The sequence below is a fragment of the Rhamphochromis longiceps genome, linkage group LG5 (genome assembly GCF_057381845.1).
Source record: "Rhamphochromis longiceps isolate RC_006_pf linkage group LG5, R_longiceps_female_GT1.1, whole genome shotgun sequence".
NCBI lineage: Eukaryota > Metazoa > Chordata > Actinopteri > Cichliformes > Cichlidae > Rhamphochromis > Rhamphochromis longiceps.
The window spans coordinates 9,907,055-9,922,169 of record NC_140561.1 but is presented as its reverse complement, the minus strand read 5'-3'; the positions used below and the strand labels follow the sequence as shown (position 1 = coordinate 9,922,169).

The window sequence follows — 15,115 nt, the reverse complement described above, 5'->3', positions numbered from 1 at the left end:
ATGATATTGAGCTGTGTCGACGGCACTCTTCCGTTCACACCAGATGAATCAATCACTCCGGCGTGCTCCGCTGCCCTGTTTAGTGCAGGCAGAGTCTTTTCCACTTCAATCAATGCCGAGGGTTTAGGAAGAGGTTAGCGCTTTTCCTGCTATTTGTTAGGAAAAGAAAAGATCTCAAAAAGCAGCTCTGGCTGACTGACACACACACACACACACACAAAGTTTGTCAGTTTCCTGCAGTGTTTTGTTTATTCAAGCCCGACAGGAATATGCAGATTGACTGTGTAAATATGTAAATATACATGGTTAATAGAGACCACTGTTAGCAGATGTCAGCGCACTGAATTGAGCTCGCAGACGCTGTTAAATTTAATGAATAATTAAAAAGAAGCAGAAATTATTCATATAAAATCACACACTATGTTCAGAGAGCACGAATGTATTTGTATAGCAAGTGTGCCGCTTGGATAGTAGACAGATAACAGGCCAAAAACAAAAAAACAAACAAAATAAAAAGTAGGTTCGGCTGCCTGCAACTATCCTAATAAAACAAGATTATTTTGCACGTTTGCAGCGTTAAAGAAGAATTGAGACTTTGCAGTTTTATCATTAACAAAAAACAAACACTGTACAAAAATATTCCTTTAAGAGGGTTAAGACCCTAAAATTACACGACAAAAACAACACGCAGTAATTTCAAAAACAGAAAAGAAATCCTTAAAAGCAAAAACACTTCCTGAAATCATCTGACAAGGAGTTTAAAATGAAATCCTGGAACTTTCAAATTCCTTTCCATCAGCTGATAGAGTCCCCTTCAAGATCATCGGGATCTTGCTGTGTTTGGACAATGAGCAGAGGGTTTCTACAAGGACTCGGCTCTAACAAAGTCCCGCCGCTGCTCCTCCCAGACGTGCCTTCAGTCTCTGTCGCAGCGCTGCTCGGCTGTCTCGCTCCTTTGTGGCTGGAGTCTGGAGAGATTCTCAGCTCCTCCGTCACCCGTTCTCCCAGCACCTGAATCAGCTGTCTGAAGCCTTCTGAGGCTGAGGGAAGGGCATCCTCTCTCCTTTTTTCTGCTGAAAAGCTCGTGGGTGCCTGGGGGGTGGGAGAGACGGAGGCGGAGGGTTGGGGTTCTGGAGGGTTGTCCTTGAACATCTCTCCTCCTCCTCCCTCCTTGGATTCGGTGCAGTCTTCTTCAGCCTCAGATTCCTCGCTCTCACTAGACGACTCGCTGCTGCTGTCACTGGAAGTGCTGCTGCTGTCAGAAGAGCTGCTGCTGTCGTCGCTGGATACGGGAGCCCTCTTGGAAGCTTGCTGCTCCTCTTCGACCGCCACGATCCTCGCAGCGTCCTCTAACTCGTCGATTTCCAGCTCCAAGTCGGTTTTTTGCAGGGTTGCTTTTTCCAACGTTGCTGCCAAGTCTGCCACCTTCTTGGACCTGTGAAGATGAGGAAAAAAAGTAATTAGGAAGGCAGAAAGTTTCAACTCAATACGACACTTACACACAGGGAAGGGAACGGAAAAAAGAGAGAGATCCAACTACCACTTCATCAGTGGTACCTGGGAGAGAGAGCGGCATGACAACTGACTGATCGACTGGCTCTGCGTACTAAAGACATAGCCACAGGATAACCATCTACAAATCTAATACCCATTAACCAAAGCCCATTCTCATATGAATGCTAAGTAGACCGCGATTTGCAGAGGCGACGGGGGCTCAATGAAATATGGAAATATGGATGTTTAATAATGTAGGAAGATGAGCGCTGCTGATACACGAGCCTTGGGATCTTCTCCTCCCTCCCCCAACTGCTGCGCTCTCTGCAAGAGGTGATAAGAGACCGAGAGGGATTACAGAGGGAGGCAGACCCCTCCTATTCCTCCTTCTCTACCTCAGTCCGTGCATGCAAAAAATCACATGCACACTTCCACCTATAAATATGAAATGGCTAAGTCAACCGCTGCGTATGGCACGATTAGTCGAGATGAGGTCAATATATCCTGAGTGTTTCGATGCTGGAGAGGAAAAGGAAAAAACAACAACAAAAAACCCCCCGAAACATCCAATAATAATGCTGCAGCTGGAACAAACCAGAATAAACACGAGCGCTTTGTGCATTGTGCGGAAGCAAATCAGCCCTAAGAGGCTAAAGACGGTGGAGTTGTGCTCCCAGTCACACTGCAATACAGTCAATAAAAGCGTGGATAGAGAGAGCGCGCAGGCTGAGGCCCAAACAGCTAAATGTCGCCAAAGATTAAGATGAAGAGAATGCCCTCATAAAGCAGTACATTTAACAGAGTTCCCATCCCGCCGCTTTAGTTTTATAGTTGCGACTGCTTGAAGAAAGACGCGTTTTTATTGCTGATGAATGTCCTCCTACAAGGCCCCGTTTGTGTAAAGGCATACGATTGTGTGGAGGCCCCAGCCTGCACATTATTCACGCTGGGAAAGCATGCCATGCTGCCAAAAACTTAAGTGGTTGCCATTGGGCTCCCCGGTGCAGTTAGGGCGTGTGTGCCCCCATCCCCTGTCCCTCCTCTCATTGCCATGGTGATTACGAGCTGACCTCTGCGGGTTACTGCGATTCAGACTATGTCCATTCAGGGTGGGAGAAACCATGTGTGTGTGTATGTTTAGAGGGGCTACTCTTTTTCTCACACACGGCTGCTGTTGCTCTCTCTGGCCCAATTAACCCACTGCTGAGCACCAGGATGGCTCCTCATTACCGTGCACTCCTAATGAGCTCCCCATTCTGGTGAGTAAAGTGTTTATGGAAGCAGCATGTAGGGGCTTTGCATTCATTTAGGACCTCAGGAGGAACTATGTTAACAGATCTCATAGTTGTGCTGTAGCATGAGGACACCCGTTCTCGGCACCACGACAGCCAGAAGAGAATCAACTGCAGATTGGTGGGATAAGTGATCCACTTGTTCTCAGCTGCACCTTCCCAGTCCACACTTAGGTAACGTTTAAACTGATTGTTTAAAAACAGAAGTTGTTCTAATTTCAATGGAGTGAAAATCATGGTGGACAGACTCTGAGGGCTGTGATCATTGGTGGATTTCTTGCAGAAGCCCATCCCAGAGTCATTAATGTCAGTGGCTCCAACTTTGAGCCCAGCAATTATGCCCAGCTGGTGCCAGCATGTTGGCAAATGTCAAAGTTCAGGAACATTCGAGTGGGGCTTTCGCCAGGTGACAGTCTGGTTGAACATTTCAGCTCGTCTCACGGTCATCTCTGCAATACCTCGCAAAAATCAGTTTGCCAACGTATGCTGAGAGACTCTTCTCATAAACAGAACTTGGCTGCTTAAGAATAGAAGTGGTGTTGGCAATAAGTGTCATTTCAGATCCACAAATCACAAATAAACACAGCCACACCACCCCACATCTCTGTGAGAAGGCACCACATTGCCAGATGTGTCTCAGCTCCACCCACCAGACAGACACACGGACCCACAGCTCTGCCACAGAGAGCAGAGAGACAAGACGGCAGATGTAATGCCATCGTTTTGTTTTTGTGTAGTCTCAACTCGCCTCATCTTCACAGCACCGAGGAGCCGCAGGCAAACTATCAGAAGGGTCTTTTTAGTTCATTAATAAAAGTCCCCGGAATTTCAAGATCCAGGTGCAATTAAAAAAAAAATCGCTTAAGGAAACCATGGATGACCACCTGTCGTCTTGGAGTTAGCATGTGTAGTTGGAGTTTACAGACATCCACACACAGCCTCGCGTTCACCCTCCGATGATGATGAAATCCGTCACTCAGACCTAAAACACTTGTGGATGCGGATATTGCAACTCGAGCGCAAGACAGCTGCGTGATGATCTTCACTGTCAAGAAAGCTGCATGAAAAGAAAACCCCAGCTAGGAAGTGATCCTACTAAACAAATGTCACCTGTAACATATTAAATGCTTCAGTACCCATTTTAACAAACTTTCAAGGCTGATTGGGTCTAACTCACTAAAGCTGCCATCTACAGACACAGACACGTAGAAAAGTGACGAGCTAGGAGCCAACATGCCAAACTTTAACTGTATTCTTCTGCTGTAACTAATAAATTACTTCAAATGTGAAGCGTCTGACTGAAGTCTGGTTAATGCAATTGAAGATGATTTTCCAGTTTGGGCAGTAGCACATAAACGCACCACACGAGAAGAGCTTCTAAATACATGCAAGCGTTTAGAAAATTGAAAAAAAAATCAAGACGAGCACCAGAAACTGTTTGTTGTGGGCACTGCTCACTCTAAGTATACGCTGTCTGAAGCTGTCACTTATGTGTGAACACAGACAACCACTGCATTCTTTGGAAAGCCGAGTTTAAAAGTAACTGTTTTTGTTTTAAACAATCACAAATAACTTAATGTAACCTCATATAATTATGATGATGATGATGATGATGATGATGGAGCCTGTTCAGGGTCCCAGGTTCTGCAAAACCCACGTGAGCGCTTCCTGTAGTGAGACTGTGGCAGAGAAGCCTCCTGCAGCACAGCCACTTCAAAGACTGCCCTGTATTCTCTTTCCCCCGTGGGAAGTCATTATTGCGTTAGCGTTGGAGAGGCGCGCTTGTTTTCTCTCCCCTCCCTTGCTCTGTGGTGGGAGAAGCTCGGCCTGCAGTGAACACAAAGGCCCTGTCCAGGAGGGGGGAGGGATAATGTTGTACACAATCCAGTCATTACTATACTGCTGTTGTGGCTTGCCTTCATTAAACTGAGGAGGGGCGCCTTTTTTCAAGGTTGGAAAACTTCTGGCGAGACAAAGACGCCTCCATCTGCCAAAGTCTTTAGATGAGAACGTGAAGGGAGAGAGAGTGTGTGTGTGTCTGTGCGTTGTCTGTGAAAGAGCCGAGCTAAATTACAATCTGACATTTCTTTCATCAGGCTTGTGTTCAGTGAAAGAGCAGCTCATTCAGCATGTCTGTGCTCTTGAAAACATCTCAGATAAAGCTTGTCCTCAGACGCAGAAATCTGTGTACGGTAATATAAGCACCAGATTTCCTCAGAGTAACTCGCAAACGCATCATTCACCGGCTGAAGGGGGGGATAAAAGCCGACGCTGGGAGACGCGATCCGTCAGTGTGACTGAATGCTGAAACGGTCCGAGGCGCTGTAGCCTCTCCCGTTCCAGAAACGAGAAACACAGATGTATTTATCCGGGGAACCAGTGTTTGAGACCCCAATTACAGCTGCCTGAGGACCCTTGAAACACTGGTAGATGGTTCACACAATTGAGACAGGTGTGGAGGAACTTTTTCTAATTTTTATTTTTGCCTTTTTCTTTCTCTTTGGTCATATAATGGCTTAAAATGCTTATGAAGACAACATATTTACTGCAAGGATGTGAGAAGAGCAGAGCAACAGATGCTGACATCATAAAAAGGTTCCACCGAATTGTATCAACTGGGAACAGAAAATTTCAACCCTAAACACTGGTTGCAACTGCCTGGTAACTATTCCACTGCATTTCATGGCTGGTTGGCGAGTGGTTGCTTGCTTGTGGTTGCTATGTCAAATTGCTTGCAAACAGGTATAAGTTGCTGCCCTGAAAACCCTTTTGTGATTGCCACAGTTGCCCATAGTTGGTAGGAAAGTCACCAACGTTTCTGCAAAAACCAGAAAAAGAGACTGTTTGCCTTCAAAGTAAAAGTTGCACCTTCTGAAACATGTTGGTGTCAGTGGTAAGACAGAACTTTGACTTGCGGTCTCCGTTTCTGGTTTGTGTCTTTCAGATGTTACTCATCAAGAGTCATGCTGGCATCTTCCATGCAAATTACAGCCAACTGTAGCAATCTGCTAACAACTAAAGCAATCACAAGGAGGACAATAGGAATGCTTGCCAGGAATGTGAAAGTATTGATGGTTGGTGTCACAGAGGAGGCAATTTCACCAAGTGTGAGTCAGCAACCACTCAACAGCTGGTCAGGGTATACGCATTTTTCCTCTAACCGACCGTGGTTGCGAGGGTTGGTCTCCATGTCACAGTCTGAGACCAAACATCAGTCGATTAGTGGGAGAGCCCCCAGCGTCCGAGCCCGAAGGTGGTGCATCACATCCCTCAGGTCACGAGTGTGATCAGAAGCATGCTTGTAGTTTCTTTTCCAACATCAATGAAGATTCTGTGCAAATAATCCATTTACATCATGTTCCCAAAACTGAAATTCATATTGGAAAATCATTGGTTTGACACATTCGTGATAGGTGGGAAAGATTCTATCCTGTTCTAAATCCAGCTGGAAAATTATTTCCTGTTCTGACCACTTGGTCAAGAGCACAGGAAGGGATTTAAAAAAAATGAAAAAACGAAAAAACAAAAAACGCAGGATCGTTGGGAGTGGTGTAGTACTGCACAAAGACTCCATCTTGAAAGGGAGATCAGCCAATGATGAAACTATTTTGTGAAGGTTTTGGGGGTTGTCATTAGGGATGGCAATCGAGAACCAGTTCCCAGTAGTTGAATTCCTTGGAGTTGTTGGCCTGCTAACCTATCAATCCAGCTTATTGGCTCCACTTGTACTACTATCAGCTGATTTAATCTGATATGGACATTACATCTATTTTTATTCCACAAGAAGATGACAGCACAATGGTAAAGTAGAAACTGCATCCAGGAACAGGATGCAGAAACAATACACTACTAAAGAAACTTCAGCTCTTTGCAAGCACCTGGATGGACAGCGTGCTAACGCTAAGCTAGCCAAGACCCAAGAGTGACATCAAAGTGGACTGAATGCTGACCAAATCCAGCAGCCAGAGCCTGAACTTCAACAGGTAACAAAACTGAGTAACAGTCAGGCTGCAGCCTCCATTTCTGCCTGTTCATGTTTCTAAAGTCGAAATCGCCCTGACGATCACTTTAAATAGTCTTTGTGCTGGTTTGCATCTTTGCTTGTACTGTTGGCTTTGTGTCCAGGATACTAAAGGAAAGATCGTGTGTCCTCACTTGGGTAGGGATTTGTGTTGGTGTGTCGGACTGTAGCCTCATGTTAAATGGTGTTAAATATTACTTTTTTTGAGTAATGACACCAAAACTGATCACAACGAAAAGGTTAAATAGCATCAACATGCACAAACATTAGACCGCACAGGATGTAATTAATTTGTCTGTGATCTACTGCTTAGAGATGGTGGTGACTCTTAAAGCGGAACCAGTTAGAATCCATAAGGATTCTCACTGGGTTGTCATGTTCCCAAATCTCAAGAATTAATCTATCACAAGATGCAGATTTAGAAAAAGCATTCTCTTACTCTTTCTTAGTCCTTTGTGGATTTGGTGGCAGATAAAAAGAAGCATCTCAAGTGACAAGTTTCTATTCCTACATCATCACTTAGGTTTAAAAGGAGGATTTTTTTAAAAAGCTCCAAGTATTGCAGGCTTTAGTTTGGTCTGAGCTCAAAGAAGTTAAAGACCTCAGGATTGACTTTGAAACTTTTTGTCAGAATGTTCCAGTTGGATTTACTCTCTACTTTTGGGATTATGGGATCTTTACTACAAATGCTCAGCTCTTTACTTTTTCTCTGCTTTTACTGTCTCCTCACTTACCATCTGACTTGTGTAATCACAAAAAACGTTCAAGTCCTCTACTTCTCCAGCCTGTCTGCTTCATATCCCACTGCTAACATCTCTTTCTAGTATCTCACAATGTGACACAATTCAGTGTTAGACATCCTTTTCTGATACGCCTGTAGAAAAAAAAAAATACAATAATCAATTGAATTAACTGGAGTGAACACTCCACACGAGGGTTTAGGAAATTATGCAAACACAGTACTCTGTGTTTATGATGAGCTGTGTGTTCAAGACAAAAATCTGGAGTGGACTCCTGCTGAGAGGAAATCTGTACTACTTATCCCTGTTAGCTGGGAGACATTGGTGTCTTTGTTCTGCCCGGTGGGGCCTCTAAGGATCTCGTTCAGTGATGCGGCTAACGGCAGATAGAGCAGCTCCATTATCTGTTTCAAAGCTTTCAGGACAGCTGTTTGACAGTTGTGTGGTGCTGTCTGCTGGAAGTCCCTTCCCAACAAACATTTGGGTGTCAGATCAGCTGGGAGATTGACACGTGAGCTGTGTTAATGTGAACAGAAAAGCTTTGAGCACAAGTGAAACAAAAACATCTGTAAGGGTCAAAGGCTGAAGGGGAAACCTGGGTAGTATTTGACTTGTGTGTTACAATAACACAGAGTTACGCTGAGGTAAAAACCACCAGTCGTCCTAGGCAGCGTGGGGAGAAAGTGTTGACACTGAGCACAAGGGCACTTTCAAGGTGTTTGACCCACACGCCTCAGCTGACACACTGACCCCACGCTTGACCTCCTTGCCCTGAGACACTTGCAGTTGTTAGAGCTCCAGAAACTCCCCCACCCCACCCGCGGGGGAGCTTTTGTCAGAGCTGCTGACAAATCTCCCCGACGGCCGCCGCCGAGGACACAACGCTGAGGTTGAACAAGGTGAGGGAGGCAGGGCGAGGGAGGCATTGCGAGCGCGTAGAGCCAGCGAGGGGCTGCTCCGCTGTCTAAAAACAAAAGACTGGTCTGAGGAAAGAGAATGCCTACAACTTTATTTTTCGACAGTTGCCCGTTGTTGCTTTTCATGCTTTTCTGTGATGCACTCTCTTTTCTACAGTTGAAAACAACACCCATTGTGTCTCTGAGGACTGCTCACTTCACACCTACCATTCACAATTATTTGAGTCTGTCCATTCAGCTGCTGTGGTGCGAGGCTCGGCCCATCCTTAAGCCGCTTCTTGTCAATTTTCCAGTTTTTGCAGCAATGTGTCAATGTCCATTTCACACATCTCAGAGGCAATTCACACATTTGCTCCACAAAAGAAAAAGACTAAATTTTCTTGCTAATCACTTCATCCTCTCCTCAGACTAACCCTGAAGCGCTTGTATTCTGTATTCTCCGCGTTTTTCTTTTTTTTTGTCCTGCTATAGACTATAATTGACCCAATTAATAAGGGTGGGTGGGTGGCTGCGAGAGAAACCTGTGTGGTAAAAGGAAGCTGCGGCCCTTCTGATTCTCTGAGGTACTGTAACACAACAACAGGCTTATAAAGCTTCGTGTGCGCTGGCTGCCGTGGATCTGTGTTGGCCTGTCTCCAAGCTTTTTGATAAAGGCAGGCAAAACAAAGAGAAAGAAAGTGAGGCGACTCGCTTATTTCCCCCCTCTTTTTTTTCCTGTGCAGTCCAGCAACTCTGCGGGGGTTTTGGCAGCTGAAGACCTTCAAAAGCATACAGTGAAACTAATGGACTGGAGAGGCTGCTGCTCCATTTGAAATAATACTGTCTGCTAACAATTCAGAGATAATTAGGATTGGACGGATGTGTGAGGGCGGATTAAAAACCATACCCAACAAAAGGATGTTTGTGTGTGTTTGTGTGAAATGGTGACCGCTCCAGTGAGGGGAAAAAAAATATAGCCCAAAACAAAACAAAAAAAGTTCCTCATTAATGAAACAACGGGAAGCGCAATTTGCTTTGAGGTTGCACGCTTGATCTCAGCGCAAAGGGGTTCTGCTCCGAGTGTCTGAGAGCGTAGAGGAGAGCGCCTGCCCCGTGGCTTAAATCATGATGAAGTCTTTACGAGGTTGTAAATCTGAGACCGATGTCTCAGCAGTCAGATGAACTTTAGGAGTAGAAACGCATGTGGGACACAGTGAGGAGATTAAATAAATCAACCACCCCCCCTGCAGCCAGCAAACATCCATTAATCGCCGTGTCCATCACGTATAGCTGATCGCATATGCCCCGGCAGCAGCAGCGGAGAGGGAGCGACAGGATACGGGGATTGCACCGGGGGGTGGGGGGTATATAGATTGCATCTCATCTAACCGCCTGGGCTCCCAGAGACGACTCACTTAGCGGAGGATGACAAATCCTGCGCGGGGGAATATTTCGCACTGTGGGAAAACAATGCCTACACGATCTGTCATCAAACCTGTCAGATGATACAAAGTGGGCCGCCACAACAAACCGCATGTATGATAGAGGAGGTTGGTCTGTGGAAATCACCGCTGCCGCCTCGCTCTCCTGCGCTGCTGCTTTGCATTCTGACTGCAGGCTCCTTTTAATATTACACTGCAAACATGGGAACATAGTTTCATAAACCGCGAGAGAAGACTGTATGAGGTTTCTATTGAGTGTGAGCCAGCGCGCTCATACATAAAGAACGACAACAACAAAAATCTGTTCACGCTTGGTTGCTCTCTCAAGTGGCAGGAGGTGATAGAAGTGCTTCTACTGTCTTTTTCACATCATGACAAAAAAAATAAATACTGTACACTTTTATTTAGACAAGAGAAATGTAATGATTCAATCACAGGTCAGTGCTAAGAGATCACGGGGCCAATCCGTTTAATGATCGATGAAGGGTGCAGTGGCAGCCAGCACGTTTGGCCAAGCTGACATTTAGTTCCAAAGTAGAGCAGGGAGGGAAGGGAGGAGGAGCAGTGCTCCGGTGTGCCTCGGAAGAGACTGATCGACTTTCTCTGTGAGTTGACAAGAGCTTCAGAAGCTCCGTGCGCTTACAGACTAAGATCGAGTGCGCGTCTTCTCTCTGCTCTGTGTCTCAAACAGCCCTGAACCCGACTCCTTATTCCTCCCACCCTTTACGAACGCAGCATCCGCTGCATTTTCTATTTCTTTAAAAGAGCAGCATTCAAGACTTGTGCTGGAAAAATGCAGAAATGAGAATGCGAGGAAGGGAGGTAGAGACCGCTAAATCCCTGCAGACCTTTTATCGTGTCTGCATCTGGGCACTGAGCCTACAACATCAGGCGCGCATTTTTCAACTGGGCTTTTTCCAGACGAGCACACCACTTTGCTGAACCTTGGCCAGGAGTAAAACTGAGCTCATTACTCTGTAATGTGCTCGCAGGCTCGCATTTAAAATGTGACTAATTGTTAAATATGAACTAGGCGGGGGGAGGGGAGGAGGAGGAGAGAGCCATCAGACCTGTGGCATTTGGGAAGAAAGTGCAGATCTGGCATCTTTGGGCTTGCAGTTCTAGGAAAAGGTCGCATCCGCCATAGATTGGAGAAGCCCACGCAGACGCGCATGAGCTCCTAAAGGTTTCGTACAGAGTGAATCCGCTGAGTGCAGCTGGCTCTTTTAACACCCACTGATGGTACTTTGACCACATAAACTGCATCTTTCGCAGGCTTGGTCGTGCAATTGGCCCTGCTGTGACAAAATGACACTGAAGCATCGCGGGAGGGGGCAGTCTGAATGGCACAGTGCATGGCTCTGAAGGCAATTCTATCTAGATTGAGGCCTCTGAGGTGTCTGCATGTGTGTGTGAATGGATTTGTGTGTGCTGGTGGACTTACTTGACTCTCTGGATCCAGATGCAGTAGTCTGTGATGTACAGATCGTTCAATATGTATGCCGGCTCGTTCTCTCTGAAGACTCTGTGAATATCCAGCAGGCATTTGAGGACGCAGGCTTTCCCTGGGCACGGCAACACAGCCGGGGTAGGCAAATGGAAAAACAGTGTTATTCGTGCTCACTATTAAGGATGACAATGCACTCCAGCTGCTGGCAGATGCAGCATGTGTCTTAAGGCTTGCAGTTATTGTTCCATACATAAAAGCCAAGATACAGGATCAGAGGGAAATCCCAGCGAGCAGCAGAGTAATTTCATCCATATGGGTTTTTTGTTTTTTAGGAAAAAGAAGTGGTTCATCTGAGACAAAGATGACAACTCTATTTCTGGAGTCTGTCAAATTAATAGTGTTTCTGCTCAAACTCTGTCAAACACTGCTTTGCCTTCATTTATCAAAAATAGCTCTGAATGTTTCTGATGATTTTCCACTTGACATAAATCTTAAGCCTGCCTGTTCTGCTACTGCGCTGCATCCTTATCTGTATCCATTTTGCTTCTGATTTGATGTTACATCAATTAATTAGACGTAGCATGTAAAAGCTGAATTTTTTAGAAATCTGCATCTTGTTGATTTTTCCCCCCTTTTTTCCTCCACAGCGCTCGAAAAACTATTTCTTTCCAAGAAATCCTGCCTGGTCCTAAAGGAGGAGGATCACTTTCTCAAAGTCTTTCTTTGGCAGTTGGCAGTACATTTGGTTTAATTTACATTTCTAACCTTAGAAATGCTATAACTTCCAAAACTGACATTTCTCATACTGAAAACTACAACAAGCCCGAGGGCCTGGGGGGAGGCGGGGTTGCAGGGGGAGACACTGGAGTCGCGTCTATGCAGCTCTTCATGCACACAGCAGATGTGGTCGTTCATTTCCTTCTAATCCTGTTTGTTTCTTATTTTTCTCTCCTAATTTCTTTCATAAAAATCTGTCTTTGCAAAACTTTAGAAATGTCACTGAAAAACAGATATGACACTAAAGCTTATGCTTAATTAGATTTTAAAATTAGGCACAAAAATAATTTATTTGCACTAATGACTTGTGGTGCTTTCATTAACACTGAGCGGCAACAACATTAAAGTTGCAGTGATGCCAGTAGATTCCAGATGCAAGTCCGTAATCCCAGCTATGGTGGTCGTTATTGCACAAACAACTCTAAACGCCGTTCATCTGTAATGAGTGTAGGCTGTCAGTGCGCTGTTTATCTCAGCTGGTGTCCACGTCTATTTACTCTGTAAAAGGAGTCCAATATGCATCGATAAATCAGTGAAGCTCGCTCCTGTCTGATGAAAGGTGAGTTGGTGAGAATGAATGAAGTGTTGTTTTTGCCCGTGTTAGCCGCTGTAAGCAGAACTGTCTTAAAAGTGGACCTAATATTGTTGGACTCTGATGCTTAGTGCTAATAAGCTCTCATATGTTCTCGTTATTTGAGGGGGGGGAAAAAAAATCTCATCAGCTGCCATAATGTTAGCTTATAACCAGCTGTTATTGTTATTTGGCCACTGTCAACTGTCCGGAGATGGAGGGTCGCACGTCCAGTCTGCTGACAATAACTGTCACAATACTGTTAATAAACAACAATGTTTATGTATGTTTTTGTACAGTTAGAGCTCTGACTTCAGTTTAGGAGATGAAGCTCGATGTGAGGAAGAGCATGATGTTTTATCCAGATGCCGGTCGTGTTGGCCCTTTTGCCTTTGTGAAGGGGAGCCCTAATCAGATGATATAACAAAAGGCATGTTTTCAGTCTAAAGGTGAAGAGACAAATTAAAACACGTCTCCACAGCATGTGAATGGCTCCTAACTTTCTTCTTTTCCACCTTTGATGTATTACGGATGTGACCGGTCTCTAGCCACATATATAAAAGTCCATCTTGGTCACTGTTCATGAATCCAGGGCAACATGCCGACTTCACAAACTCTGCATTTTTAATGGTTTAATGTGGTCAGACACCGCAACACACAGTAAAAAAGTTTAATATTGTGGCTGTTCTCTGTGCGTAAATATACTGATTTTTATATTCTTGGTTTATTTTGAGAGGAGACAGAAGAGGAGGTGACTGGATTGAGGTACCCACAAACAATAAGCCAATCAGCAACAAGGAGAGAGATTTAAGTGATTGATTTAATGTTGGAGAGAAGGACTGTGTGTCATTATGACTGCAGAGTTCATCCCAAGAGGCTGCTTTGGAAAAATGTTTGCTCTCATCTATCAAAGCAAGAGCACAGAAGATGTATGTTTACAGCCACCAGAAATATCCACCAGGAAGCCACCAGAGCTGTGTAAGCTGCAAAGTCCCAATATGCAGTTGATGTCTAAGAATAGCAGCACCTCATAGCTCTTTATTTGCCTTCATACACTTAACTGTATAACTATTGCCACAACACATTAAACGTGTTATTTAAATTTAATATAAACTTTTTAAGTGTTCATTTGTTAATGTTAAGCCAATAGGATACCATGTGCTTTATTTAATGCAAATGATAAAACATACAGATGGTGACAGAAAATGTCTACTGTCAAACTATCTACTAAAGAATCTGTACGTTCAGTCCTTATTGACATTTTTGACAGTGTGTTTTGAAATTGTTTTAGAAAAACCGTTTCCTCTTTCAACACCCCAACTGCATCACACACAGAACCACAGTGGTTCATCTGGACGTAGAGTTTTCAGTGGGAGAAACGTTTCGTCACTCTAACAAGTGACTTCTTCAGTCTCAGCTGACTGCAGGTTTCCCCAACCTTACAAACAGTCCATTGCATAATGACTGAAACTAGCACCACTGAAGGAACAATGGGATGTGAGGTCAGTTCCTTGATTCCTTCCTTATTTTGCAAATTGCCATGGCCGTTGATTAACAACCACTGATCAAAGACCATGAGTACCATCCACAGTGAGCTGATAGAAAAAGACGTACCTTTAGGCCCCCTCCTCGATTCAGAGACGGTCTTTCCCTTTTCACGTAAATGGCCTCCTTGACTCCCCGCTCAAACCAGCGTTCCTCCCTGTCCAGGATGTGTCCAGACGTTGTTTGGTTTCCCCAATGTATAAGTCATGGCAATCCTCCTGGCACTTAACAGTACCTACATTGCTCTGTTTGTGTCAAGGGATCATTGGCATGGACCATTTTTGGCGGAGTGTGTTTTGGCGTTTGAAAGCCACGCAGTCTTTGGAGAAAATGCGTCTCAACTGTTCCGATACTCCTGACACATAGGGAATCACTAAGGGTTTTCGCTTAGGCAGCAGTTGTCCTTCTCTCCTGGATCCTGACCTCACAGCCCATTGTTTATTCAGTGGACTGGTTTCAGTCATTGTGCAAAGATACTGTTTATAAGGTTGGGGAAACCTGCAGTCAGCTGAGACTGAAGAAGTTGCACGGACGAGTGACGAAATGTTTCTCCCACTGAAAACGTCCAGATGAACAGAACCAAATTTTTGGATTTAATTACCTGCATGATTGAGCATGCATCAAGACGATACACTGAATACGTGTGTTATTCTGAAAGGAATTTTCTCCTGAAGCACATAGCTAGTGCTGCAGCACTTATCCTTCAATCAGGCATATAAATAGCCATATGATGTGGCCAACAATCCGCTGAGGGCAAGAGAAAATGCTCCTCTCCACCTCCAGAGAGCTTGTTGGCGTTGTCCAGAGACATTCCAGACCAATCAAAATAAACAGCGTACTCACAGCGAGGAAAACCTTGAACAAACATTTGGTCCTCATTTAAAGCA

General features: G+C 44.8%; 1 protein-coding gene across 5 annotated transcripts in view; it reads right to left on the bottom strand.

Moving 5' to 3' along the window:
• Positions 1-240: 240 nt before the first annotated feature.
• shq1 (SHQ1, H/ACA ribonucleoprotein assembly factor) overlaps positions 241-15,115 on the bottom strand; it is a 44,692-nt gene continuing 29,817 nt past the window's right edge. For all 5 annotated transcript variants that reach the window (XM_085405674.1, XM_085405676.1, XM_085405675.1 and 2 more), the window contains 2 exons: positions 11,330-11,450; positions 241-1,435 (listed from right to left, as the gene is read on the bottom strand). In XM_085405674.1, coding sequence (XP_085261800.1) covers positions 796-1,435; positions 11,330-11,450 — 761 coding nt within the window. In that variant the 3' untranslated portion in view covers positions 241-795. The remainder of the gene's footprint in view (positions 1,436-11,329; positions 11,451-15,115) is intronic.